Genomic DNA, 26864 nt, shown 5'->3' on the forward strand with positions numbered 1-26864 from the left:
CCAATATCTAAGGGTAGAAACGTAATTTAAACCGTGGTATCGTTTTGTGCTACTTGAAGCGGCACGGTGTGAAAAACAAGTTGACGCCATTGACACGTACGCGCTTCGTAGCCTCTAACGTCGAGACTCAATCTTCCACCGTCCGATTAAAAGTAACCATTAAATCTCAACCCTTCATTTAATTAATAAACCTCCACGTGGAAAATAAGCCAGTTATTTTTATTTTAAATAATTTTCTTCTGTTATCCTCTCATTGTCTTCCTCCTTAAAGAAAGGTTTTGATAATCCAATCCATGGATTATCGTAGCTTCGACTCTAATCAAGAAACCACCTCTGAATCCTCGAGTTTGAATTCGAAGCTTCCTTTGTAAAGTTTTGAGCTTTACTCATGGCAGCTTATGCTCGTACCTTCTCTTCGTTGACCCATCTCCACCAAACCTTCTCGCCGCCGATACCTCTTCTCCTCCGACGACATCACAGCGCGAAACCCACTTCCCGAATCACCTGCAATCTCAAATCCAACCACCACAAGCTCCGATCACCCCGTTCCGTGGAGCTAGACCGGTTCATCACAAGCCAAGAAGAATCAGGCGGCGGCGGCGGCGGCGGCGAAGCGGATGAGGAGATAGGAGAGGGGTTCTTCGAGGCGATCGAGGAGCTGGAGAGGATGACGAGAGAGCCCTCCGACATCCTCGAGGAGATGAACCACAGACTCTCGCCTCGAGAGCTGCAGCTGATGCTCGTCTACTTCGCGCAAGAAGGGAGGGACTCGTGGTGCGCGCTCGAGGTCTTCGAGTGGCTGAAGAAGGAAGATAGGGTCGACGAGGAGATGATGGAGCTGATGGTTTCGATAATGTGCGGGTGGGTTAGGAAGCTGGTCGAGGAGGAGTGCGGCGCGGGGGAGGTGTTCGAGCTGTTGGTTGATATGGATTGCGTTGGGCTGAGGCCTGGGTTTAGTATGGTGGAGAAGGTCATTGCTTTGTACTGTGAGATGGGGAAGAAGGAGAGTGCTGTTTTGTTTGTTAAGGAGGTTTTGATGAGGAGAGGTGGGTTTGGTGGGGAGAGTGTTGTTGTTGGTGGCTCTGAAGGGAGGAAAGGTGGGCCCAGTGGGTATCTTGCTTGGAAGATGATGGTAGTTTATATAACTTTTGCCTCTTTATTTGAGTAATTGGTAGGAGTCAAAAGAAATTAGGCGGATTTATGGATTTGTACTAACATTATTACTTAATTTAACATATTTAAACTGATTTAGAAGGGTTTAAAACCGTATAAATAGGATTTAAAAATCGTTAACATTATTATTTAATTTAACATATTTAAACCGGTTTAGAATGGTTTAAAACCGTATATATAGGATTTAGGATTTAAAAATCGTTTCGGATAGGACCGATTTGGATGCTGCGTAGACAGGTTTTTAGAACCATGGTTTTTATATGAGAATAGATCCCCAAATTACAAAATGTTCCTTTATTAAAGTTTATAAAGAAATGTTTATCGACCATGTATAGAGTTCATGGATTGTGAAGTGGTTAATGTGGCAGTGACTTTTGTTTATTTTTTCAGGTTGATGGAGACTATAAGAATGCTGTTGATTTGGTTGTTGACTTGAGACACTCAGGGCTAAAGCCAGAAGCTTACAGCTATCTTATCGCGATGACAGCTATTGTGAAGGAGCTGAATAGTCTTGGGAAGACTTTGCGCGAGTTGAGACGCTATACACGGGCTGGTCTTGTTACTGAGATTGATGATCACGATAGGTTGCTTATAGAGAAGTACCAGTCAGAGCTCATATCGCGCGGACTTGAGTTAGCAGCTTGGGCGATCCAGGAAGGGAAAGATAATGAGTCCATTGTTGGGGCGGTCCACGAGAGACTCCTGGCGATGTATATATGCGCAGGACGCGGACCAGAAGCGGAGAAACAGCTTTGGGAGATGAAGTTCGCGGGGAGAGAACCTGAAGCTGACCTCCACGACATTGTGATGGCCATCTGCGCTTCGCAGAAAGAGGTGGATGCGGTTTCGAGGCTTCTGACCCGGGCCGAGTACATGGGAGCTGAGAGAAGGAAGAAGACTTTGTCGTGGTTGCTTAGAGGGTATGTGAAAGGAGGGCACTTCGAAGAGGCTTCGGAGACGTTGGTGACGATGATAGACTCTGGTTTGTGTCCGGAGTATATTGATCGAGTGGCTGTGATGCAAGGGATGACGAGGAAGATCCAACGGCCACGGGATGTTGAAGCGTACATGGGTCTATGTAAGAAGCTGTTTGATGCTGGTTTGGTAGGACCTTGTCTTGTGTATATGTACATGGATAAATATAAGATGTGGATAGTGAAGATGATGTAAAAGAGTGAGCATGAGGTTAGCTGATACAGGAGGATAATGACTCAAAGCTGAGATCATCTTTTTTGGGGTATATAAATATGTATGTAAGCAAATAATATACGTATATCTCTCTATGTAAGCAAATCATATATGTATGTACATTCATGTACTGTACTTATGAAATAGTCTTTGAATTCTCTGTTTGTGTGCTTAATAAATAACTATTCGGATTGGGTAGCTAAAATATTTTAAATATGGAGCTGTTTAATTATTTATGATTTTTAGTAGTGACCCTGTTGAAATTTGAAACCCAAGACTTATCTTTAGTTTTTTTCTATAATTCGCAGTCGCAGGTTTTAGGTAGATGGATTTTATTTTGTTAATATCGGAATTCTATAGGTTTTATAAAGTTACTAATTAAAAGGACGATGTTTAGATTAAAAATTTTCTTGCGATAATTTTTGTGTCGAGTTAGATCTTGTTAACTTCTTTATGTTATATCATGTGTTTTGATGAAAAAATGAGAAATGCTTCGAGCTTTCTCTCTAAACTTTGAAGAACACGGTCTCATTCAATTTGTTTTGGTTAGTTGCAATGGAATGGAGAAGCTTGTGTTTTGATTGATAGATATCAAACACAACAATACATAGGTCTTAAGTTGTTTTTGGCTTTGGTTCTAGAAGGCTGCTTCACTTACAAACTTACAGATTTTACAAGTTGTGGTTGGTAGTCCTTTGGTTTATTTACAGCCTTTGCTAACTTTTGTTTGTGGTCTCTGATTCTTTAAAAGCTGAGTATGAATGCCATTATGGTTGACGTATTTGCTTTTGTCTGAACTTCAGAAACATATTTGAAAGCTTTTGTTTGTGTATTCAAATTTTGAAGTAGCATCTTGTGTTTCTAGTCTCAAATTTGTTATTCATCAGTTCTTTGTTTGATTGATGCTGTTTGTTTTGAAGCAGTAATTCCCGAGCTGTTTTCTTATATTTCAAAGTTACAATACCAGTAATTGATCTTTTCAATCTTGCTTTACCACTAGACAAAAAAATTAAATAATACCTATTTATCTTTTTAATTTTATGTGTAATTCATTTTCTATGTAATTAAGTTCAGTGATTCACATGTAATGGTATTAATTTAAATTTTGTGGTTGCTTACTAGTTTTGTAAAATTGATTCACAAACACTTGAAGTAATAACAATTCTTAATGCTGAGAATGAGCAAATGGAAATTGATAATGAGAATGAAATAGAAATTCAAGGACCAACACAAAGTGAAACTTATCATATTCAAAAAAATGAAACATTATGTCATTCAAAACACGCAAAGTTTCTTGTTCGGAAAGATTTTGCCAGTAAGAGTACAAACAAATAGAAAAATGAGTCATTGAATTTATTGTAATATGTTGAGTATGAAAAAGTTAGAGTCAGAGACGGATAGTTGAGAATAAAATATCAGCACAGGTCGAGCTGGCGTTTAAAAAACAAATTGAGGGAGAAAAGTAGAAACTAAAGAGAGTGTTAGCAAACTTCAAAAATCGAGTAGCTTTTACATAAAATATGTAGACTTCAAGGATCGAGTAGCCTTTAGATAAAATATGTAGTCACCTTCTATCACTATGATGTTATACATCTGTTTAACATTACACTATGTCGATGATAGTTACAAGTTAAATTGTTATCTGATGGGAGGTTCTTTCATGTTAGTTGTTGTGCACAAATTTTGAATCTAATAGTAAAAGAAAGGTTAGAACTAGTTGTTAGTCTTCAAAAAAATATTTTCGAGAGTTTTAAGTTTGTCAATACATATGTTAAATATGACTAAAATTTGATTACAACGTTAATTGTATCTAAATTTGTATATGTGATTCAAAATCTTACTTTGACTTGTTTAACGGTGAAATCAGTGTTGAACCATCATTTATACCGGCGATTAGGATCGTATTTCTACAACATAAAATTGTTTTCAATCATATTATACATAAAGTTACTAGAAATCAAAGTACATAGAACACAAGTATTTTGGCTTTGGAATATTTATGAGTAAACTATTAATATTTTTCAAACTAACAGCAAAAATCCCATGTGACGAAAATCTACATCAACATCAAAAAAGTATCTTAATTCCACAGTAAAAACTAAATAAAGTTACAACATCCTCCAACCGCAACAGGCCTATTATTACCTTCATTTATGTTTTTATCTTCTTTCAATATTCTCATCCCAAGGTCCATTATTTAAAATGGCCCAACATATTAAATCTGCATTTTGGGGCCCAAAAAGTCTGATGACTCGACAACTTATGCTTCTTCCTGTTTCTGGAAATGAATAAAAAGGCGAAGCAAATCAGAATCACTAAGAGGTCGAGGTTCCAACAATGGCAGAATCCACCATCAAGCTCACAATCAAATTCGGAGGCAGATCGATACCACTTTCGGTATCACATGACGCTACAACCAAAGAACTAAAGTCTCTTCTTCAACCCATCACCAACGTCCTTCCTCGTGGCCAGAAACTCATCTTCAAAGGTTTCCTCCTTCTTCAATCTCAATCTCTTCTTTAGCTTAATTCTCGTGATGGGTCTTTCTCAAAATTCAATCTTTTCGTTTCGTGAACTTCAAAGGTAAGGTCTTGGGAGAGACTTCGACTCTGAAGCAGTCTTTGGTGGGAGATGGTGCGAAGATCATGTTGATGGCTTCTCAAGGTCTTCATCAAGGGGTCAGTCTTCTTCTTTTTGTGATTCAATCATTAAAGTTTTGTCATTTAAATATAATTTGAGGTAACAGGAAGGTCCAGTGCTTAAGGAAGCTAGTACTAGGCCAATATCGAGAACTGTTGTAGATAAGGCAAAACCTGGTCTTGTTGTAGACAAGAACCGTGCTGATCGGTGGAAAGCTACTGGAGTTATTGCTTTAGCTCAAGCTAATTTGAAGGTATTGTAATGAAGGTCTTTAGAGATTGTGGTTTTGGTTTGGTGTTGAAGTTATGTTTGTTGTGTGTAAAGGAAATACCTGAAGAGGTTTGGGAATGTGGATCTGCAGCTAGAGTGCTTGACGTTAGTGAGAACTTCATTCGAGAAGTGCCTGCTCGAATCAGCTCTTTTACTTCTATACATGTAAGAATGTTGGTTGCTAATGTGTATTTCAAAAAATTTCTGTTTGGTGAAGCTTTTATATGTATTTGTAGAAACTGTTTCTTCAAGGGAATGGTCTGTCTGATGAATCAATTCAATGGGAAGGGATAGCATCTCTAAAGCGTCTGATGCTTCTCTCCATTAGCCATAACAAGTGAGTCTCTTATGCTTTAATGCTAGATAAGTAGATAGTGTCTTTTGTCTCTTAAACGTTCTTGTTTGTTTTGGCAGTCTAAGTGTTCTGCCATCAGAAGTGGGTTCGCTGACGTCACTTAGACAGCTTGATGTGGCCAACAACAAATTGACAAGTCTACCTAATGAGATAGGACTTCTTACGCAGCTAGAGATTTTTAAAGCCAACAATAACAGAATAACTAGCCTTCCTGAGAGTATTGGAGACTGTTCCTTCCTCATGGAGGTAAAACAGTTTTACTTTGTTATTAAAGACCTTTTAGAGTTGTTTTTGGCAAAATAACGTTTAAATGGGGAAGTTTCAGGTTGATCTTTCGGCGAATATGATATCAGAACTTCCCGAGACAGTCACAAAACTGCGTAAACTAAAGGTAAACCAAAGTCATCTTCATTACTCTAGTTGTCACATGGCTTTTACGGAGACTTAGTCGTGTGTTTGGTGGTTCCAGACGCTGGAGCTGAACAACACGGGGTTAACGACACTGCCATCTGTTTTATTCAAGATGTGTTTGCAGCTGTCAACATTAGGACTCCACAACACAGAGATAACAGTTGAATCTCTCCGCCAGGTCTGTTTGTTTGTTTTTAGTTCATTTAAAGCAGACTCTTAACTAGATCAGGTTCGTGTCTTTAGCTTTCCTTCTACGTTTGTTGTTGCAGTTGGAAGGATGGAGTGAGTTTGATGAAAGACGACGTACAAAGCATCAGAAGCAGATTGATTTTAGGGTTGTTGGGTCTGGCCAATTCGATGAAGGCGCTGATAAATCTTGGTGACTGTTTTTAACTCGTCATGAATCATCCACAAACTCTTATATTTCCTTAATATCGCCGTTTTATTTTATCCAGTACTCTTTTGTGATTGGATCAAATAAATAAAATTTATTTAAAAGATACTCAAGTTATAGATATCATCAAAACTCTATTAAAAGGAGAATACGGAGGCTTCTTACGTATGCCACCTAGGATTGGAAATTCGACCAGTAATATTCAAGCAATTAGACATGTCATCCGTCTATTATACGACTTGGGCTTCGGCTTTCTTATTTTGTATTTGGTTTTGGGCTTCCTAATGTGCCTTCTTTTATTTTACGATTAAGGCTTCTTCCCCTATTTCTGTCGGCACAATTCTCTCCTGTAGTCGATGAATATGCTGTTCTCCGCTCACCTTTCATCTTCCAGATCTTCTCTTTCTCTTCTCACCGGAACCGTTTCAACACATACTTTCATCTTCATTGCTCTCATTCAATGGATTCTTTTCATCTTCCTCTCCATTACTCTATTTATAAATCTCTACTTTTTGCGTCGATTACAATTGATTTTCTTTTCTCATACAAAAGTCCCGATGGAGCCCAAAGGAAACTCACCGAACTCCGGCGATCGCAATACCAACAAGAAGACCGTCGCCTCCTCCGCGACTCCAAGGCCAAGCCGGAAGTCTACTGGTTCCTCTGACACCGTGATGAAACCTAACGGGAAGTCTCCTGTTTTGTCTGCTCTCTCCTCCGCGCGTGGCGATCAAGTGACTCCAAGGCCAAGCCGGAAGTCTACCGGTTCCTCCGACACCGTGATGAAACCTAACGGAAAGTCTCATGTTTCGTCTGCTCTATCCTCCGCGCGTGGCGATCAAGTGATGCTCTTTAGAGATGTTTCGTTCGGCCCACACGAAGCCGACCTAAGGTTTCGACTGATTCATTTCTGGGAGGCTCGAAATCCAAACTCGAAAACGCTCATTGGACAGGAGATGCTCCTCATAGATGAAGAGGTTTGTCTGTGAATCATTTACTACTGATCCCCTTTTTAATATTGCTCTAATATTGTTAGATTTCTATTTATCGACTATCTCAAATGATCTGTAGGGGACTGTTATTCAAGGTTTTGTTCCAGCGGGTCGGGTTGGGACATATGAGCTGGCTTCTGGTTCTGTTTATAAGCTAAGCAATTTTTACGGCTCCAGAAACAAAGCTCAGTATCGGGTTACGGATCATAGCGCCACCGTCACATTCGCTTGGAATTCTGAGCTATCGGTTATTGATAACCCTCCGGTTGCATTCCAGGAAGATAGGTTCAGGTTCTACAGTTACGAGGAGTTTCAGGCTGACTGCGACCGCAAAATTAATCTTTATGGTAAGCACTGTTGACTTTTATACTTAAATCATTCGGTTTTCCACCCAAATAACATTGTTCTTTTGAATTGTTCTATCTCAGACTATGTTGGCCACATGAAGCTGGTGGATGGGCAGGCTATCACTGAACGTATGGTCCTCGACGAAGTTGACATAGCAGAGAAGCGACATCTATGTGTTCATGTTCAGACACATGGGTAAGTTTGTTCAAATATTAGACGTGTTTTTGTGTGTTATGTCTAACACATTATTTATACTTGTGCAGCGGGCCAGTAATGAAACTCTATCTATGGGACCAGGCCGCATCTGAATTCTGCGAGAAATTCAAGTTGTATGTAAGCACTCCAAGCGTTCTTTTGGTCACAACAGTAAACCCTAAACATCTTGGAGGTAAGCATTTCGTTCAACTACCGGATTAAGTCACTAAAACTATATTGTCTCATTATTTGTCGTAATTGGTTGTGTACTCATATAGAACGTATGTGTGGTAACTCACACTGAATTGTATTAACACATTTTTACTGTTATTTGAGACCGTGGTCGTAATTGGTTGTGTACTCACGAGTTGTATGGTAGTAATTAATTAATGTGTTGTGAACAGGAACACTTGCTCTCACTTCGATGTCATCATCTCGAGTGTTTATGGATGCTGATGTCCAGCCTAGCAGGGATTATCTTGCCTGGTATGCATTTTGGTATTCAGTTAGAATTTTCATTGAACTACTGTTTTAGTATCTCATGCGAACTCAGCACTTACTTTTTTTGGTTTCCCCGTTTTCTCAGGTTGAGTTCCAACTCAGATATTGCTAACAAAATTGATGCAGAGGTTGTTACTAAGCCTGAGACCGCAACTCTAGCGGAACTTTTCTCCTACATCAAACTGGAAACTGCTAAGGTACAATAGTTGTTCTGTCTCACACCCATTGTGTTATGCTTCATTGTGTATTAAAATAATTTATTTTATTTTCAAAATGGGAGGTTGCATGATTCGAATGCACAACAACTATAGACGATGTCGTTCGTGGTTCCGCTTGGTATTATATTTCATGCGGTGGGTGTAACAGTAAGGCAGTCAATGGGCCTACCTCTCTCATTTGTAACAACAAGAAATGTGACAAGAGTGTTGTTACAGGCGTTCCTCAGTGAGTGTCCTATACACAGTTTCATCTATATTTTTTTCCCACCGCTAATATCTAATCGCCTCTCATTGCAGATACCTCACGAGGATTAATGTTTATGATAAGAGTGAACAGGCAGTTTTCGTGATCCTTGGTGACGCCGGCAGAGAGTTGACTGGAAAATATGCATCAGAATTAGTTGCCAGTTACTTTGAGGTAATTTCAAACCTATCTATACATAGCTCCAAGTTAGTTGATCTTACATATATTTTTCTTGAACGTTAGTGTAATGAGGGCGTAGAGGCTGATCAGTGCGTGCCGGTGCCGCAGGCTCTACTCGATACAATAGGGCAGACACATAAATTCATTGTGAAAGTCTCCGATCTTAATTTCTCAGGGAAGACCCAAACCATTACTGTCACGAAAGTATTCCCACCAGAAGCTCCACATCATGTAGCTCTCTTGGAAGAACACGCTGTTCCATCAACATCTGATGATGTCTTGAAGTCTGTAAGTGAGGACTCCGGTCCTATCAGAGGTCTTGATGGTACTGTGGGTGAGAGGGTTAGGAAAGCCTCTGATGGTATGGAGCCGGATGAAGCCAAACGTCCCAAGAGTGGCTAATACAGCTTTATCAATCCTCTTATGCCATGATTGATTTTGCTGCAGTTTAAGTTCCGTTTTATGTTTACCATTTTTATCTTCAAACTTTTGTTCATTGCATGCTTTCTATGTTTCTTTTAATACACTTTCCCTTTTATGGTTTTATATTATGTTAGTCTTATTTTCCCTTACTACTACGCATACATTCAGACTTTAAAATAAGGAAGTCACTAGGATTTGATTTTGTGATTATTACTGAACAACGTATATGTATGATCACATCCAATGCTAACATCTTTGAAATTACATATTTATTAAATCTTTGATAGACGTGGTTTGGTCCATAAGTTTAGCACTTATCATCAATTAGAATAAAGTAAATTTGTTACTATATACTACTTCCAAAAACGTAAACAGAGCAATATATGCAGATCTTATATCTTAGGGAATAACTTCATTATTTAGTATAAACCAAATCGAATTACATATTTATTAAATCTTTGACATACGTGATTTGGTCCATAAGTTTAGCACCTAGCATCAATTATAATAAAGTAATTAAGTAAATTTGTTACTATCTACTACTTCCAAAAACGTAAACAGAACAATATATACAGATCATATCTCCTAAGGAATAACTTCATCTTTAATATAAACCAAATCGGATTACACCTACCTCCGTCTTTCAAGAAACACCTTTTTTCTTGCACAATCAAAAAAACACCTAGATTAATTATTCTCAAATAACTTCGCCACTGGAACCGACAATTAAGCTAATATCAAGTCAATACCCCAAAAGCCTCCAAAGTGTAGGTGTAAGAATTTACAATAAGTCAACAAATTTCTATACCTATTCCTAATTACAGATTTATGAACAGATTGAGTCTAAGGATCACAAGATCGACAGAATGGAGAACCCACCTCCTAACCCTCCTGTCCAAATTGCAGGTAACACAAATCTTTATTTTTAAGTGTTAGATAATTTGTAAAATTTTAAAGTTATATAATTATGTATTTTTACACATGATAAATATGTAATTTAATTATTGTTTACGTTAAGCAGACTCTCATTTAGCTAATCAGACTGCTTACAAAGCTGCTTGCATATATCTAACGTATCAATCACGTAAACCATAACCGCACATTGTTCCTATTCAGTGATCAAGCATGATCGTCTTCACTGAATAAATTTGAAAACGATCTTATACTATATACAGCTAAGCTAAAAATCATTTATAAACTGTTAATGCTAATCTATAATTTCCTACACACAAACTTACCCATTTGTTATTACCAGGCACTATATACTCTAATCTTCATCTAATTAAAGAAAGCATTTGCTGCGTAAACCTTCGCTTAGACAATTCTCAAATATTAAAATATGGAGGAAATTATTACATGGTTCAAGTCAATGGTTATACAATTTGGACACCATTTTTACGTTAATTCATGATTATTTTCCGTGATACTTGCGAATGAATTCCCTATATACCATAGATTATCTGTTAAAATTGTTTTTTTTTTTTGTGAATTATGCAATAGTGATTTCTGGCACATCGATTCCACAGACCATGTATGTTTCAAATTGATACCAATCACACCGTTCATATTGTTTCAGGAAACCATAAAATTTTATAATAATAAGTATTTATCAAACAAAACGCATCATAATCATACTTTATCCTATAACACCAAAATCTCTAATCGCAGATCTAATGGCTGAAATAGGTGGTGATATGTATAACTACACCATTGTATAAATAATAATAATGCTAAATTGTTATATATATTTTCAAATGCTAATAGCACAGCCTATTCGTCAATGGTCATATTTTTATTTACTTAAAACCTAATATTAATTCCAATCAATGTTTTTAAACCCGACCCGGACACTGAACCGGACGACTTACCGGGTCGATGGGTCACTGGATCAACCGCGGATTTATAAATGAATTAATTTTACTATATAATAATAATATATTATCAATGAAAATAAATATAAAAAATAAAGTTTAATATTTTCAAAAAATTTTAAAACATAAAATAATAGTTTGGATATGTGTATATTTTATGTTTAAAAAGTATTTAGAAAATACTTAACTTTAATTTTATATTTTTATTTTCCTTTGACATATAAAATATCAAAAAATAGTTTAGACTATTTAAAATTTTCTGAATCTAAAAATCAAGATATAAAATTCATAAATATTTAAATGTCTAATGTGAATAATAAATCAAACTTCAATTTAAAAATAAACCAAAAGTAAAAGATCATTGTAATAAATTATCGATAGCAGAAATAAACTAACACCAAATCACATCAACTGGCATAGTGAAGTTTTCATCAAATTCCAAAAATCACATATATAAATTAAAAACGGAAAGCCTGACCTTTTGTCAGCAACTAACTTCTTAATTGAAAACTTAGAATATAAAACATAATCTAAAAACTGAAAAAAACGTAAAAGTTATTTATTGGTTTAACCGGTGGTTCAACCGGTATCGGACTCCAAGTTTTAGTGGGTTTTTTCGGGTTTTCATGGGTTTTTAAATATTAGGTTTTTCACAAAACACGACCCGGATCCGCGGTTGAACCGGTAAACCCGGTGACCCAGAAAAAATCCGGTTCGACCAGCCATATATATTAATGATATTGTTTTAAATTATTCATTACCCGCTGCTTTAAGCATTATTCATATTATTAAAATACCTAATTAGTCAAGACAAAGGAAAAAAGCCAATTGGAAGTGCCATATCATTCAGATAAAATAAAATCCATGTATTGGTTTTGGTAGTAAATAAAATTTGTTTGAATGTAATCATTTATTACAATCAGAGCTTTGAAGTTCAGCCTTAATTAAAATCGCATGTTTTACAGTGACGTCTTACATGCAACACATTTCTCAAAGAATCCACCAACTTCAGGAAGGGATTTCAGTGCATCCTATCACGGTATGTATAAAAAATGTTTGGGACATCAGAAAACACCAAACAAATAATACTCAAACTTCCATCGGCTTCCTGTGCTACGACCACCACGTAAGCCTTTTTAAAACTTTAACATATACATATATATTTTCCAATCCACCATATTTGATTTAAACTACTCATTATTTACTTAATTGGTTTGGCACAACAAAATTTGTTCACACTCAAGGACAACTATTAGAAGGTCGGCTCAACGGAAACATTCAGCCGAATGACCCAAAAAACTTAATTGAAGGAGATATATATGAGTTTTCAGGATTTTCTGTCATACATAATTCACGACATCGGAAACTCACCCAACTGCCGTATTATATTCAGATCGACCAAAAGACGATAACATTGAACGTTACACTCGATGGTCCGATATTTCCAGTTCACAATTTAGCTCCTCATAATTACAGAAATCTATTGCGGTTAGCCATTACATCCACGTACTTACCAGGTAAGTAAGTCATTCCAGTATTAATTAAACAAACATGAATGTTTATTCTAAAGTCAATGTGCAGATGTCGTCGGACAGATAGTCATAATACAAAAAATAAAACCAGACCACCCAGAACTCAATATTGATGCCACGATTGGTCTGCGGCTGAACAGGTAAGTCTAACACAATAGTTAAACACGAAATTATAATTCTCTTCATACATACATATCTATCTCAGGTCGACAATTGTTAAACTCATCCTGTGCGACAAGCAAGCAGCAGATTTTAGCATCCTACAAAGCAAGAAAAATAGAAAATTTAAAGTTGTCATCATCACAAGTATAATTCCTAAACTTTTCCAAGGTAAATAATTTTTTTAAACACATCAAACAATAATACAGATCTAAATTTTTATTATCAACATAACAATAATATCCAATATTTTTCAGGCAAACTACTACTCCGTTCATCACCAGCAACAAATTTCTACTTCAACAAATCAATTGATTACATAAAGCATTTCAAAAGGCGAATAAGAGATCATGCAAAAGCATAAACAAAGAGTGATTCTAATTCATGCATCATTCGGAGTATTATTCTCTTTCTCAGAGAACTTGATACCTAGATTTATTTACATATTAAACTATTTTATCATTGTTTTTTTTAGATCTCTACTTCTATATAAAATCTAAAACTCAACTTATGTCTTTCAATCTTTGCTAAGCAATTTAAATATATAGAGAATAAATTAAAAGACATATGTGATGTCTAGGTGTTAGTGAGCAAGAAAACATGATTAGAGTGAATAAGAAGTCTACTATAAAGATGAGATTTATTGAGAGATAAAATTGTGTAGAGCTTTTGTAAATTGCTACTTCATCAATATTTTCGAATTATTTTAAATAAATTGCTCTCATTTTACAAATATTTAATATAAATTATTAATAGTAATAAAATATTTCAAATCAAACACAAAATTAAAATAGTCCAAATTTCTTAATGTAAAAGTTACTAATAATAAAAAAAAATTCAAATAAACACAAAATTGAAATAGCCCATTTTCCGCGCGTAGCGCGGACAAAGACTCTAGTATATATAAGCAGAGGTGCATCACCAGTGCCGCTAACAATATGGATTAAACATATAGATAGAAAATGTGAAAGAAAATAACCTTATGCATAATCAGATTTCGATCTCTCCAGAATCTATTTTTTATGCCATTGACAAGATTTGAAGAACATTATCTCAGCAAGAAGTAGCAAACATGTTCACTCACTCATGTTGATGTGGCTGAGATAAAGTTCCTTGTAGGTTGCAATCTCTATGTTTTATCTTGTTTTTTATCTCTTTTTTGTAAAGATGACTCAAACTTAAGATTTTTTTTGTAAAATCTTTTTTTCATTATATGATATTTACATTTTAGCAAAAAAATGTGAAAGAAAATGAACATATGAAACCTTAGCTGTTATGGTTTGATGTAAGAACTCTTCTTCATATAACTTGTTTGTTTTGTTGTTGTTTTCTCCAAATGAGTTTTCTTTGCATTATTCCAAACCTCATTTTACTGATGATGTAAATGAACATAGTCGAATTTGAGAATCCATATTGTTTAGAAACATTCCAGTTAGATACCACCAAGAAAACACATGTATCCATTCAATGGGAAGGGAAAATATAGCTGAGCGTCTCATGCTTCTTTCCATTAGCCATTCATTACAAGAGAGTTTTTTTTTTCCGCTTTCAGTCTCAGGAAATCTTCTCGCATGTTTTCTAGATCTTATAGTCACGCCATCATTGCACTTTGCAAAATAATGTTTTGTTCTACACGCAAAACGAAAATTCAAAGCTGTTTCTAATTGGTCAAATCTCCAAAATAGCACCTTTCTAAGTTTATATCACAAAAATAACACTCAAAAACTAAAATAACCAAAATAGCATTTTATCTTTTGAAAAATTTAAATTTTTTTATTTTTCAAAATTTGAAATCTTATCTCCAAAACCCCACTTCTCAACTCTAAACCCTAAAACCTAAACTCTAAACCCTAAACCCTAAATTCTAAACCCTAAACCCCACCCCTTAAGTGCTATTTTGTGACTTTTGGCCTTGAGTGCTAGTTTGGGAACAAAAACTTGATTTAGTGCTATTTTGGTCTTTTTCTCTTTCTAATTAGACTGGAGATATATATCTAAACTGTAATCACCAAGAAGACTTTATCAAGAACACACCATTTATAGTTGTAAACAACATGTTGTGGCTTTTGTTTGTTTTGCGTCAAGTCTAACCGTTCTGCAGCCGCCCTGAAATATATGGAACCTGAACAATTACATATTAAGCATTTAAAAGTTTTGAATAGTCTAAAAGTCAGATAATTCATATATATTATTAATTAAGCACTTAAAATTTGGAGATTAAACCGGGGCTTCTAACTCCAGTGGTAAAGGACTTATAGCTGTGAGTACTGCCACCTGGGTTCGAATCCCGGCCACTGGAGAATTAACATTTCGGCATCACCAGAGACAGAAGACCGACACTTGGCAACACGTGACTAGTCTGGATCACTTCTGTGGGGTCATGATACCTCTGTATAATTTTTTTAAAAAAAATTTGGAGACTAATGCGAATGATACATCCGGCTATTCCAGTAGTGAGATATTAGATGGTGTTTTTGTTTACGGACTCGAACTACTGTCGAACATAAAGAAGAGAAGAGAGATGATGTTTTTATCTTCTTCATTACGACAAATAAGAATCATTCTGAATTAGAGTTCCTCAAGATAAAAATAATCTCACTTCCCACTCTAAGAATGTTTTTTCGTCTTCATCAGGACCAATCAAAACATTTCTATAATATTATCTGAGAAGACACTTTCCTAGGTGCCGCGCTCACGCATTACTACGATATCCCTAATAAAATAAAAAGTACATTTAAATATTATTTTTTACATTTTAAAATTTTCCAAATAACAATATAAATAAAAAGGAAACATTTATAAAGTTTTAAAAATAATTTAAAAACGAAAAATATATGTATATATAATATGATTTCATAAAAAAAAAAGTTCACAAAATATAATATTCCATTTAAAAGATATCTTTAAGTAACAAAAATATATACTTTTGAAGTAATAAAATATTTTTTATCTACATCTTCTTAGATGAAAAAATATATTCTTATATAATGTGATTTCATAAAAAAAAAAATTCACACAAATGATCTTGATATTAGAAAAAGAAATATTTTTCTTTTAAAACATAATTTTACACAATACAAATATATATTTTCAAAGTAATTGAATTTTTTATATATATCTATATATTTTCTTAGATGATTACACAAAATAATTAAGTAACATAAACGTATATAGGTTTAATTGACAAAAAAAATATTTGTTTTATTATTATTATTGAAATTTTTTTTTGTTTTTTTTCATATATTTAGTTTACTATAATATCTTACAATTACGGGAAAGTAAATAAATTTTATTTTACTTATATAATATAATTTACAAAATACAATCACATTTTTACTGCATATTTTAAGAGATATTGAAAAATGAACATATTAGCGACTTATCCAACTTATATCTAAAACATAGATGTAACTACAATAAGAATGTATAATTTATTAGCAACTAACCCAACTTATATATAAAATCATAGATGTAACTACAATAACAATGTATAATTTATTTATTTTGTTTATATAATAATAATTTGTTTATTTTATAAATTTAAATTATATGATGGCTTAAAACATATTAACAAATGATAAATAAAATATTAACTCACTGTTACAATTTAGATATTTTGTAAAATTTATATACATGCATGAGACTTTAGAATATTATCATTATATTAATTTATGTAATTTGGAATCAGACATTTTAGTTTATTTTTTATTTCATTCTAATCGCAATATATCTTAAATTATACATAATCTTGATAAAATATACTTATGTATTTAAGACAACAACCAACCTAAAATGCAAATAAGAAAATTAATCAAAAATTAATATATTTACAAAAAATAAATATTATAGTTGAATTCAAATAAATAGATAGAATCCAACATGTCCAAATGACAACTAAATTGACTGTAAAAACAACAAAACCAATTAGATAAATATTTAATTAAAGTAATATGATATAATTAATACTCTCTCCGTTTCAATATAGATGATGTTTTAAGTGATTGTTTTTGTTTCACAATAGATGATGTTTTCACATATCTATGTAACTTTAACTTTCTCAAAACTGTGTAGCCAATTAAATTTTAACTAATTGTGTTTATAATTAAATAAATTAGTTTTAAATTATATTTTAATGATTTTTTGTTTAAAAATAATAATTTCTTAATATGTGTGCAAAGTACTACTATTATGAAACAGAGAGAGTATAAATTATACATAAAGTTATAAATTAATTTAAAATTAAAAATAAATATTAATTAATTATTATATTATATTTATTTTATAAATATTTATATATGTGCATGAGCACGGGAAAATCACCTAGTTATCATATATTTAAAAATACATTTAACTTATTTATCTCAAAATATACATAATTTGAGCCTTCAAATATGTTATTGTAATAATATTTCCAATTTGCTGATGAGGACTCCCCTCAATATGTTATTTCCCAAATTGCAAGTTAACTTCCAATCCACGTAAGCTTTATCATATTTATACAAAATTGATATCGAACCTTAAAATTAGGGTTTTGTGTGATTTTATCTCTGAACTGGGGTGTCTTCCAAATCTAGGGCAGAGAATGACGAATGAGCCACCGTCTCTGATTACGTCACTTCCCGACGACATCGTCCTTGACATCTTAGCGCGTGTACCAAGATGGGACTATCCAACTCTCTCCCTAGTTTCTCAGCACTTCCAATCACTCGTTGTGTCCCCTGAGATATACTCGAGAAGATCTTTGTTGAGGTGCACCGAAAACTTTTTATACGTTTTAGTACTTAGTAAGCGTGGTTACTGTTTATATATTCTTCACCGAAAAGCCTTTGTCCATATCTCTTCCCTTTCGGATATTCCTTACTGTGAAAGCTTTGTGGCAGTAGGTTCGAGGATATATATGTTTGGTGGGGTCGTTGGCGTCTCATCCAATGCGTTTAGCATTGATTGTAGATCTCACACTGTGAAACCCCTCCCCCACATGCCTATATGCTTGGCACATACGGTTGCTGGCTTTATGGACGAGAAGATTTACGTATTTGGACAGTGCAGTATGAAGTCAATGGTGATGGTGGTTTTCAATACAAAAACACATATGTGGGAGCCTGGATTAATAAAGCCAGACATTTCGCCAGAGACCTGGGAGTTTGGTTCTATGGTGGTGATGGCTGATAAGATTTACATTAGGTCTATAGATTGTAAAGCTTAAGTATTATTATTGATGAATGTACACTATATATATACGACATACATAAGGAGACTAGGGCATAAGTATTGACTAATCTATCCTTTCCATATTCATATCATCTACACGCCCCCTCAAGATGGAGGGAGAGGTTTCACTCCAATCTTGCTCATCAGTTCTTGAAATCTTGGTCGTGACAGGGGTTTTGTGAGAGCATCCGCAAGCTGGTCATGAGTAGAGACATGGACCACTCTCAGAGCTCCGGAGTTGACATTGTCTCGTACGAAATGAAAGTCTAAGGCGAGATGCTTCATCCTGGAATGGAAGATTGGATTGGCTGAGAGATAAGTTGCACCCATGTTGTCGCAGTATACGACTGGTGTTCGTAGTAAGGTAATTCCCAACTCTGTAAGGAGGGAACAGACCCATCTTATCTCAGCTGCAGTGTTCGCAACTGATCGATACTCCGCCTCAGTAGAAGATCGTGCAACACCTTGTTGTTTCTTTGAAGACCACGCGATAGGAGACATGCCAAGGTAGAGAATGTAAGCGTTTGTGGAGACAAAATCATCTGTGTCTCCAGCCCAATCTGCATCAGAAAACGCATGAAGCGTTAGAGGAGAGTCTTTGCGTAGTAAAATCCCATGAGAGGACGTTCCAGCAAGATATCGTAGCACTCTCTTTGCAGCCTGCCAGTGGAGATCTGTCGGGCGATGCATGAATTGAGATAAACGGTTGACGGCATAAGCTATGTCAGGTCGCGTGAAGGCCAAGTATTGCAGGCTCCCAATGACTGTTCTGTATTCACCGGGATCAGCAAGACAAGTTCCAGACTGCAGTGATAGCTTCGGTGTTGTTGCCATAGGTGTCGATACTGTCTTTGCTTCCAGCATGTTCGTGCGACCCAGCAAATCCAAAATATATTTTCTCTGCATCAGGTGTAGACCTTGAGCCGTTGATGTAGCTTCTATGCCAAGAAAGTATGTGATATCGGTGGGTTCTTTGAGGGAGAAGCGTCTTGATAGGGTAGTGATAAACTCCATAACAAGTGTGTTGCTACTTCCAGTCACGATGATGTCATCGACATACACCAGGCAGTACAGAACACACCCTGGTCTGATATATGTGAAGACCGATGTGTCTGCAACAGAGTTCTTGAACCCAACAGAGCAGAGGAAATTTTTCAACTCTTGATACCACGCCCGAGGGGCTTGTTTAAGCCCATACAGCGCTTTGTTTAGGCGACAGACATGATGCGGACGATCCTTATCCAGAAAACCCGGAGGCTGAGAGACATATACTTCATCAGTAAGAGTACCTTGAAGAAATGCGTTGTTGACGTCCAACTGTTTGACTGTCCATGAGCGAGAGACGGCAAGTTGCAAAACCAGCCGGATCGTGATCGATTTAACCACGGGGCTAAAGGTTTCCGAGTAATCAACCCCATATTGCTGATTAAAGCCGCGTGCTACCCATCGTGACTTGTGCCTTTCAATCTTGCCATTAGGGAAGTATTTCACCGTGTGAATCCATTTTGTAGGAATGACATGTTGAGACGGATGCGGCGGGACCAGGTCATACGTCCTGTTTCGTATTTGAGCGTTGATCTCGGCACTCATCGAGTCTCTCCACTTCTCATCTCGTAGGGCTTGGTTTAAGGTGGTGGGTATTTGCGGTGTCTGAGGGACAGCAGCTAGGAGGGTGAGCTTTTGCTTGGGTTTGGCTATGTTATTTTTGGCTCGAGTTTTCATGGGATGGGTGTTTTCTGGTACGGGAAGGACTGTAGATGGTGGCTGGATTGGAACATTTGTGGAGGAGGAAGGTGGAATTATGGTTTCGGGTTGTGTTTGGGATGATGTGTTTGAGGGAGAAGTTGGTATAGGTTGATCCTGTGCAACACCTGAAATTCCTGCAGAATTAGTTTCCAACTCATTAGATATGTTACCTGACGGAAGCACATCATTGTCACCATTGTTCATCGATGAAGATGATGATGACTGGTGAGAATCCGAGCTCAGGGGCGGCATCGATCGAGCTGATACGAGCGGCGAGGGTGGAAGAGAAAAAGGGACTGAAGTGGCTTGTGTTTGAGATGGGTAAGATGGGGCCGGAGGTTCCTCAGCTGGCTTTGGACTCTTGGTTTCTTGCGAGAAGGGGAAAGTTTCTTCATCGAACTGGACGTGGCGTGATGTATAGATGCGACCGGTACTCTTATCAAGGCACAGATACGCACTTTGGGTTAGTGAGTACCCCAGAAAGACACACGCTGCAGACCTCTTATCCAGTTTGTGGGTTGCATAAGGCCGAAGCCACGGATAGCAACAGCACCCAAACACTCGTAGCTTCTCATAGTTTGGTGTCTGTTGAAACAACTTCTTATATGGAGAGACATTGCCAAGAACGGAACTCGGTTGTCTATTGATGAGATATGTAGCTGTGGCAAACGCATATGTCCAGTAGGTGGCAGGAAGAGACGCTTGATGAAGAAGTGTCAAGCCAGTTTCAACAACATGGCGGTGTTTACGCTCAGCAATCCCATTGTGCTCCGGTGTGTGAGGCGGCGAGGTCAAGTGCGAGATGCCATGGGTGGAGAGGAACTGGCGTAGAGCGATGAACTCGCCACCATTATCCGAGTAGAGAGTCCTGATCTTTGTTTGGAACCGGTTCTCCACAATCGCTTTGAAGGCAATGAAGGTTTCTCGCACCTGAGATTTCTGCTTCAACGGATATAGCCACGTGTACCTCGTAAAATGATCGACAAAAACAAGGTAATATTTGAAGTTGTCAACAGAAACTATAGGAGATGTCCAGACATCAGAGTAGACATATTCAAGAGGTGTTTGAGATTTTATAGTGTTTGAATAAAAAGGCAACTTATGGGTTTTATTAATAAGACAATGTGAACAAGGTAACTGTTTTTGAGAAGAAGTAGAAAGCGGTAAAGAAAACTGAGAAACAAGAGTTTGTAAAACAGGTTGCGACGGGTGACCAAGTCGAGAATGCCACAAGGGAAGAGTTGTTTTGGGTGAAGGGGATGCGAAAAGGGAGACGGTTTGGTTGGATAGGACTGGCCACTCGTATAGCTCATCTTTAGTTCTGCCTTGGAGTAACCGGGCCCCCGTGCTGAGATCCTTCACCTGAAAATGAGCAGGAAAGAATTCCACAGAAACTTTGTTAGTATTACACAGGCGGTACACGGAGATAAGGTTTTTATGCAGGTTAGGGACAAAGAGAATATTATTTAAGGCAAGAGATCGAGATGAGGTAGAGAGAGTTGAAGAACCAGTGTGAGAGATGGGAAGTCCGGAACCGTCAGCTATGATCACTTCTTCACCACCGTTGTAAGGTTGGTGAAGCGCCAGATTGTTGAGATCAGTAGTCAAGTGATGGGTTGCTCCACTGTCGAGTATCCAATTGTTTGAGTTGTAAGGCATGGCTGCCATATTGGCACGAGGTTGCCATGGAACTTGTGGTGAGGAGTACGATGTCGGAGCAATGCTGGAGGATGAACCCGACCCTTGGAGCTGAGGGCAACGTCTTGCGCTATGGCCAAACACTCCACATATTTGGCATTTGCCTTGATAGCCACGTGAACCTTGATCTTGTCGTGGCTGGAAGTGTTGTTGTTGCCACGTCTGAGGAGTACGATTGTTGTAGCGATTCTGTCCTCTGTTACCATTGTTGTTCCTGCTGTTGTTATTTCCAGACTGACGGTAGCTCGCAACATTCGCAGAGACAGGTAAGGGAGAAGACTCGACGGTCACCGATTGTAGTTTCACCTCATGGTTCAATAGCTTCTCGTGAATCTCAGTGAGAGAGGGAGGCACCTCACGGCTCTGGATCTGATCAGCTACCTGCTTGTAATCATCGGATAAACCTTCAACAATGTATTCGATCTGATCTTCTACATCCATTGCTTTACCGAGAAGCGCAAGCTGATCGAACCGAGTCGTGAATCCCTGCAGGTACTCATCGATCGACTTGGTGCCCTTCTTCCACTGTTTGATTTGCTGACGAAGTTGCTGGATATGACCTCTTGTTGGTTTTGCGTACGTGGAGGAGAGCTTTTCCCAGATCTGAGCTGATGTTGATGTAGTCGCAAGGATCGGTTGCACTGAGACAGAGATAGCACCAAGCAAGGCACTATAGATAAGTTGATCCTGTCTTTGATTTGCGGCATATGCCGGATTAGGAGTGACGACACCATCGTTGTCGGTCGTCGGAGGAGGAACCTCAATGGTTCCGTCGATGTAGCTTGCGAGGCCATAGCCATTGAGCAAGGCATGGACTTGACGGCTCCACATCAAGAAGTTGGAGGCCGTGAGTTTGGTTACGTTCGTCATGTTGACGTTGAGTAGTTTGACGTTATCAACAGTCACAGTTTCATAGTGTGCCGGTGAAGACATGGTGAAACAGAGAAACGAGAGATGGAAATGACGTGAAAAGAGGCGGCTTGTTTAAAAAAAAAAAAAAAAATTTAGGTCTTAGAACCGTAAGGCTCTGATACCATATAGATTGTAAAGCTTAAGTATTATTATTGATGAATGTACACTATATATATACGACATACATAAGGAGACTAGGGCATAAGTATTGACTAATCTATCCTTTCCATATTCATATCATCTACAAGGTCAAATCCGAGTAGCTTTATCTACGCGCCAAAGGAAAGTAAATGGGAAACAGATGAGATGCTGAACTCCAAGAACTGGGATAATGATTCGTGCGTCGTTGATGACGTATTGTACTACTACGATAGTTACGAGGATCGTTTAAGAGCGTATGATCCAAAGCAGAAGTGCTGGGGGGTGGTGAAAGGTTTGGATGAAGAGTTGTTTGATGAGATAAGAAGAGGTCCATATTGGCCATACACTGCGTGTTTCGGTCGGAATCTGCTTTTGTACTTTTATAAAAGATATCAAGAACCTCGGAGTAGAACACCAAGTAAGATTTGGTGGGCAGAGATTTCACTGGAAAGACGTCAAGGAGGAGAGATTTGGGGTAAAGTTGAGTGGTGCGATAGGGTTTTGTATGAGCAATCTGAATTTGCAATGCCTGTATCTGTTATGGTTTAATAATGCATTAACTCTATTTCATAAATTGTATTTTGTTTTGTCTTTTATTTTTATTTGTTTATTTAATTGTTATGATCTGTTTTCACCCAGATGTCTAGATGAGTTTTCTTTTCATTCACAGATCGTTTCTTCTTCTTCATTCATAGATATTCAGGTGAAATATATTTAGAAAATTTGATTCCTGCTCTTTAGTAAGATCAGTGTAACTGAGGAAACATCTACCTTTTAATCTGTTGATGTTTGTGATAGTATCCAAAATGAACAAAAAGGTCCAGTGGTCAAGGAAGCTAGTACAAGGCCAATCTGTAGAACTGTTGTATAGTGTTCATTATTGTAGTTTTGGTTTAGATTTTTCTTTCAGTTAGCATTGGAGATAAGACAAGCCGTTACTACCCTCTCGTACCCCAATAGGTGTGGGACTGCGGATTCGTAGCTAGATGATTTCATGCCCGAACCACTTCTTTTAGTTCCATGTATATAGTTGATCTTTATGTTTAGTGAAGATATGAGGATTATAATATGCCTTTTGTAGAAGTTGTTCCTTCAAGGAAATGGTCTGTCTGAAGCAATTCATAACAAGTGACTTTCAAAGGTGAATCATGTAGGAGATGGACTGCATCTCTCCACAAAACCCATAAAAATAGAAGACTCGGCCCTCCAAAGCCGGTCCAGGATCAGCTTGGCCTTAAAGATAGATCGGTCCGATTACTTTTGATTATTGCAATTTAGTAGGATCAGTGTATTTGAGGGAACATCAACTAGTTAAAATGTGTTGATGTTTGTGACGTTATTAAAATGAACAAAAAAGTACAGTGGTCAAGGAAGCTAGTACAAGGCCAATCTCTAGAATTATTAATGTACAGTGTTCACTATTGTGGTTTTGGTTTGGATTTTTCTTTAAGTTGGCATTGGAGATCAGTAAAAGCTGTTACTACCTTCTCATACCCCAAGAGGTGTGGGACTGCTGATTCTAGGCAGAGGACTATAATATGCCTTTTGTAGAAGTTGTTCCTTCAAGGAAATGGTTCGTCCGATGAATCCATTCAGTGGAAGATATAGCATCTCTAAAGCATCTTATGACAAGTGACTTGTAAAGGTGAATCACTCTCTGAAATCTTCTTTTTGTTAGTCACGCGTTCAAATAACAGTCAAAGCGTGAAGATTGCAAGTTCATCTTTCTGAAAATTTCTATCAGAACTTCCAGAGACATTCACCTGTCACTAGCTACTATTCTTATATGAATCAAATCACCTTTGAGTACTATTGTTCCATGGCCATGGCTTTTACAACATTGAAGACTTACAGTGTTTACCTGTATCTGTTTCAGATGCTGGAGAACACGGTATTGAAAACGCCAAAGTCGGTTTTATTCAAGATGTGTTTGCAGTTCTCCACATTATGAATGTTGAATTTATCCGCGAGGTTTGTTTGTTTAGTCCCCTTTTTTAGAATCTCATGTTCTGACTAGTCATAAATCTTTACATTTTCTTGATACTGGTTAATTATTTACTCGAATTTGTTTATTTTCTTTGGAAATAATAAGCCACGTGTTAGGATGTTTCATGCTTTTTTAGCCGTGTTAAGAAAGAGGGAGGATTAGGTTTGCTTGACTTCAGCACATGGACCGAACTCTATGCTTACGCTTAATCTGGCTGCTGTTTGAAAATGGGTCTTCCCTATGGATCAAGACAAACAGAATGAGGGAGTGTAGTTTCTGGAGTTGTGACATTTCATATTTACAAGGCTAAATCTTGGACTTGGAAATCTCTATTGTATTTACGGCCTTTGGCCTATCGGTTCCTTCGTGGGAAACTTGGTGAAGGGAGGAAAATCAGTTTTTGGTGGGACTTTTGGTCTCCATTTGGTCCCCCTATTGAATGTTTTTGTCCTGATGGCTCAAGACAATTTTCACTCCATATTAACGCCTCTGTTTCAGAAGTAAAATATATTATCTAATCTATTAAAATAGAGTCCTATTTAAAATTTACCTTGGCATATTTTAAATTTGGACCTATTGAATATGTTGTGACTAAATAATAAACACACATTTTATATACAATTTTAAAATAATGTAATTTTGTCGACCTAATAATATGCCTAAATTTAATTGTAACATTAACTCATAGTCATTCGATTCTGATTATTTGTAATTGAATTGTAAAATCAGAAAACCAAACCTTAATTTTAATTTTTGGGTTGTGTATCCAAAGGGAAGAATATGATATCTCAATTCTTTGATCAGACCAAAATATCGTACTTTCTTACCTTGAAGCAGACGTTTATATAGTCGCGATCGTGTTCGACTCGAAGGAGAAAAAGTGTTTTAGATCACCGGTGTTCTGTTTTTCTGTATGTCTCTGTGTTTCTTCTGTTATTATCATCGTGTTCTTTTTATAGTGCGATTCGAACGTATCGATGGTCGTCTCTTTACTCTATCTTGGATCGATGAACAATAGTTAACCTAAATCCATTATTGGTGTAGTTTTCAATTCCAGCGTTATTGAATCTGTTTTCAAATCTCCTCTAACATTCGTTGATGTGATGAAATTGGCGTAGATTAACCATTGTATGTATGTTTGCTTGCTGATTAATTATATTGTGAAGTGACTGCTCTTTGTCGTGATAGCTTTTGTCACTTTTTGTTTGAATTATTATGTTTGATACTGAGTCTTTCTTGTGTTCTTTAACGAGATTGCAAAAAAAAAAAACTATGGTGATTGAATAATCGTGAAACAATTGAAAATTGAGCAATTGGAGGGATTAAAAAAAGTTAGATAGAGTTCAACAAGTTTGTGCGGTCATCTATATGGAACAAACGAAACTTCTGACATAACATTCTATTTAAGAACACATATGATCTTCTTCTTCTCTCCAAGCACCAGCATCTCCACCGCCAAAGGCCAACATGGGAGGGGAGCTGTTAAAGTGTCACATACATCATTCTCTTAGAAACATATAATAGAAAAGTAAAAATATCCGCCCAATAACTACAGTTTTATCATGAGCTACATAAATAGTATTATTTTTATTGAATAATAAACGGCTATATAAATAACCAAAAATATCATTAAACAAATTTTAAATAATGAATTATGAATTTAATCTATAAAATAAAAGATCAGTTGTGTGGACGTGCATCCAATAACCAAACCCAAATTCATAAATAACCGAACGGTTTATATATCTTTTGAGTCTAAAACTAAAACTATAATCAAACTAAAACCAAACTGAAGACCGAAAAATAGAATCCGGAACAAATCGAAAATTGAGCATCCATGCCTAAATATATTAATGATAATTAATAAATTAATTAACAAAGAACAATTTCGCGCTTTCAAGCGCGGGTACTATCCTAGTTGATGCTTATTTAAGAAGACCTTCATGACTATATATTTATGAATATGTTAATGAGTTTTTTTTAGGAAACGTTTTTTCTTTAAAAAACTAGAAAACCTTGACTGAATGTTTACGATATTAGAAAAGAAAATTACGCAAAAGTGTAATAATATATTT

At 36.5% G+C, this 26864-nt stretch overlaps 4 protein-coding genes and 1 long non-coding RNA gene across 5 annotated transcripts; all 5 read left to right on the plus strand.

Moving 5' to 3' along the window:
• Positions 1-129: 129 nt before the first annotated feature.
• On the plus strand, positions 130-2521 carry LOC103865007 (pentatricopeptide repeat-containing protein At2g30100, chloroplastic). The gene is made up of 2 exons (XM_009142787.3): positions 130-1132; positions 1564-2521. Exons 1-2 carry the CDS (start codon positions 389-391, stop codon positions 2341-2343), a joined length of 1524 nt encoding a protein of 507 aa, XP_009141035.1. The 5' UTR covers positions 130-388; the 3' UTR covers positions 2344-2521.
• Positions 2522-4579: 2058 nt separating this feature from the next.
• Positions 4580-6540, plus strand: LOC103865008 (LRR repeats and ubiquitin-like domain-containing protein At2g30105). Its single transcript, XM_009142788.3, has 9 exons — positions 4580-4849; positions 4945-5039; positions 5108-5254; positions 5326-5436; positions 5508-5608; positions 5686-5872; positions 5952-6017; positions 6096-6215; positions 6307-6540. The coding sequence occupies exons 1-9, from the start codon at positions 4699-4701 to the stop codon at positions 6418-6420; spliced, it is 1092 nt and encodes a 363-aa protein (XP_009141036.1). The 5' UTR covers positions 4580-4698; the 3' UTR covers positions 6421-6540.
• A 191-nt stretch (positions 6541-6731) lies between these two features.
• On the plus strand, positions 6732-9681 carry LOC103848129. The gene is made up of 9 exons (XM_033289260.1): positions 6732-7408; positions 7503-7770; positions 7852-7966; positions 8035-8159; positions 8371-8452; positions 8553-8664; positions 8748-8911; positions 8983-9103; positions 9173-9681. The coding sequence occupies exons 1-7, from the start codon at positions 6788-6790 to the stop codon at positions 8754-8756; spliced, it is 1332 nt and encodes a 443-aa protein (XP_033145151.1). The 5' UTR covers positions 6732-6787; the 3' UTR covers positions 8757-8911; positions 8983-9103; positions 9173-9681.
• A 5227-nt stretch (positions 9682-14908) lies between these two features.
• On the plus strand, positions 14909-15754 carry LOC117133305. Its single transcript, XR_004457106.1, has 2 exons — positions 14909-15186; positions 15514-15754. It is a non-coding gene; the product is annotated as an uncharacterized LOC117133305 (long non-coding RNA).
• A 1646-nt stretch (positions 15755-17400) lies between these two features.
• On the plus strand, positions 17401-26574 carry LOC103865010 (F-box/kelch-repeat protein At4g38940). Its single transcript, XM_009142789.3, has 2 exons — positions 17401-18278; positions 22910-26574. Exons 1-2 carry the CDS (start codon positions 17677-17679, stop codon positions 23349-23351), a joined length of 1044 nt encoding a protein of 347 aa, XP_009141037.3. The 5' UTR covers positions 17401-17676; the 3' UTR covers positions 23352-26574.
• Positions 26575-26864: the final 290 nt, after the last annotated feature.

This window comes from Brassica rapa, chromosome A04 (assembly GCF_000309985.2).
Source record: "Brassica rapa cultivar Chiifu-401-42 chromosome A04, CAAS_Brap_v3.01, whole genome shotgun sequence".
NCBI classification, from domain to species: domain Eukaryota; kingdom Viridiplantae; phylum Streptophyta; class Magnoliopsida; order Brassicales; family Brassicaceae; genus Brassica; species Brassica rapa.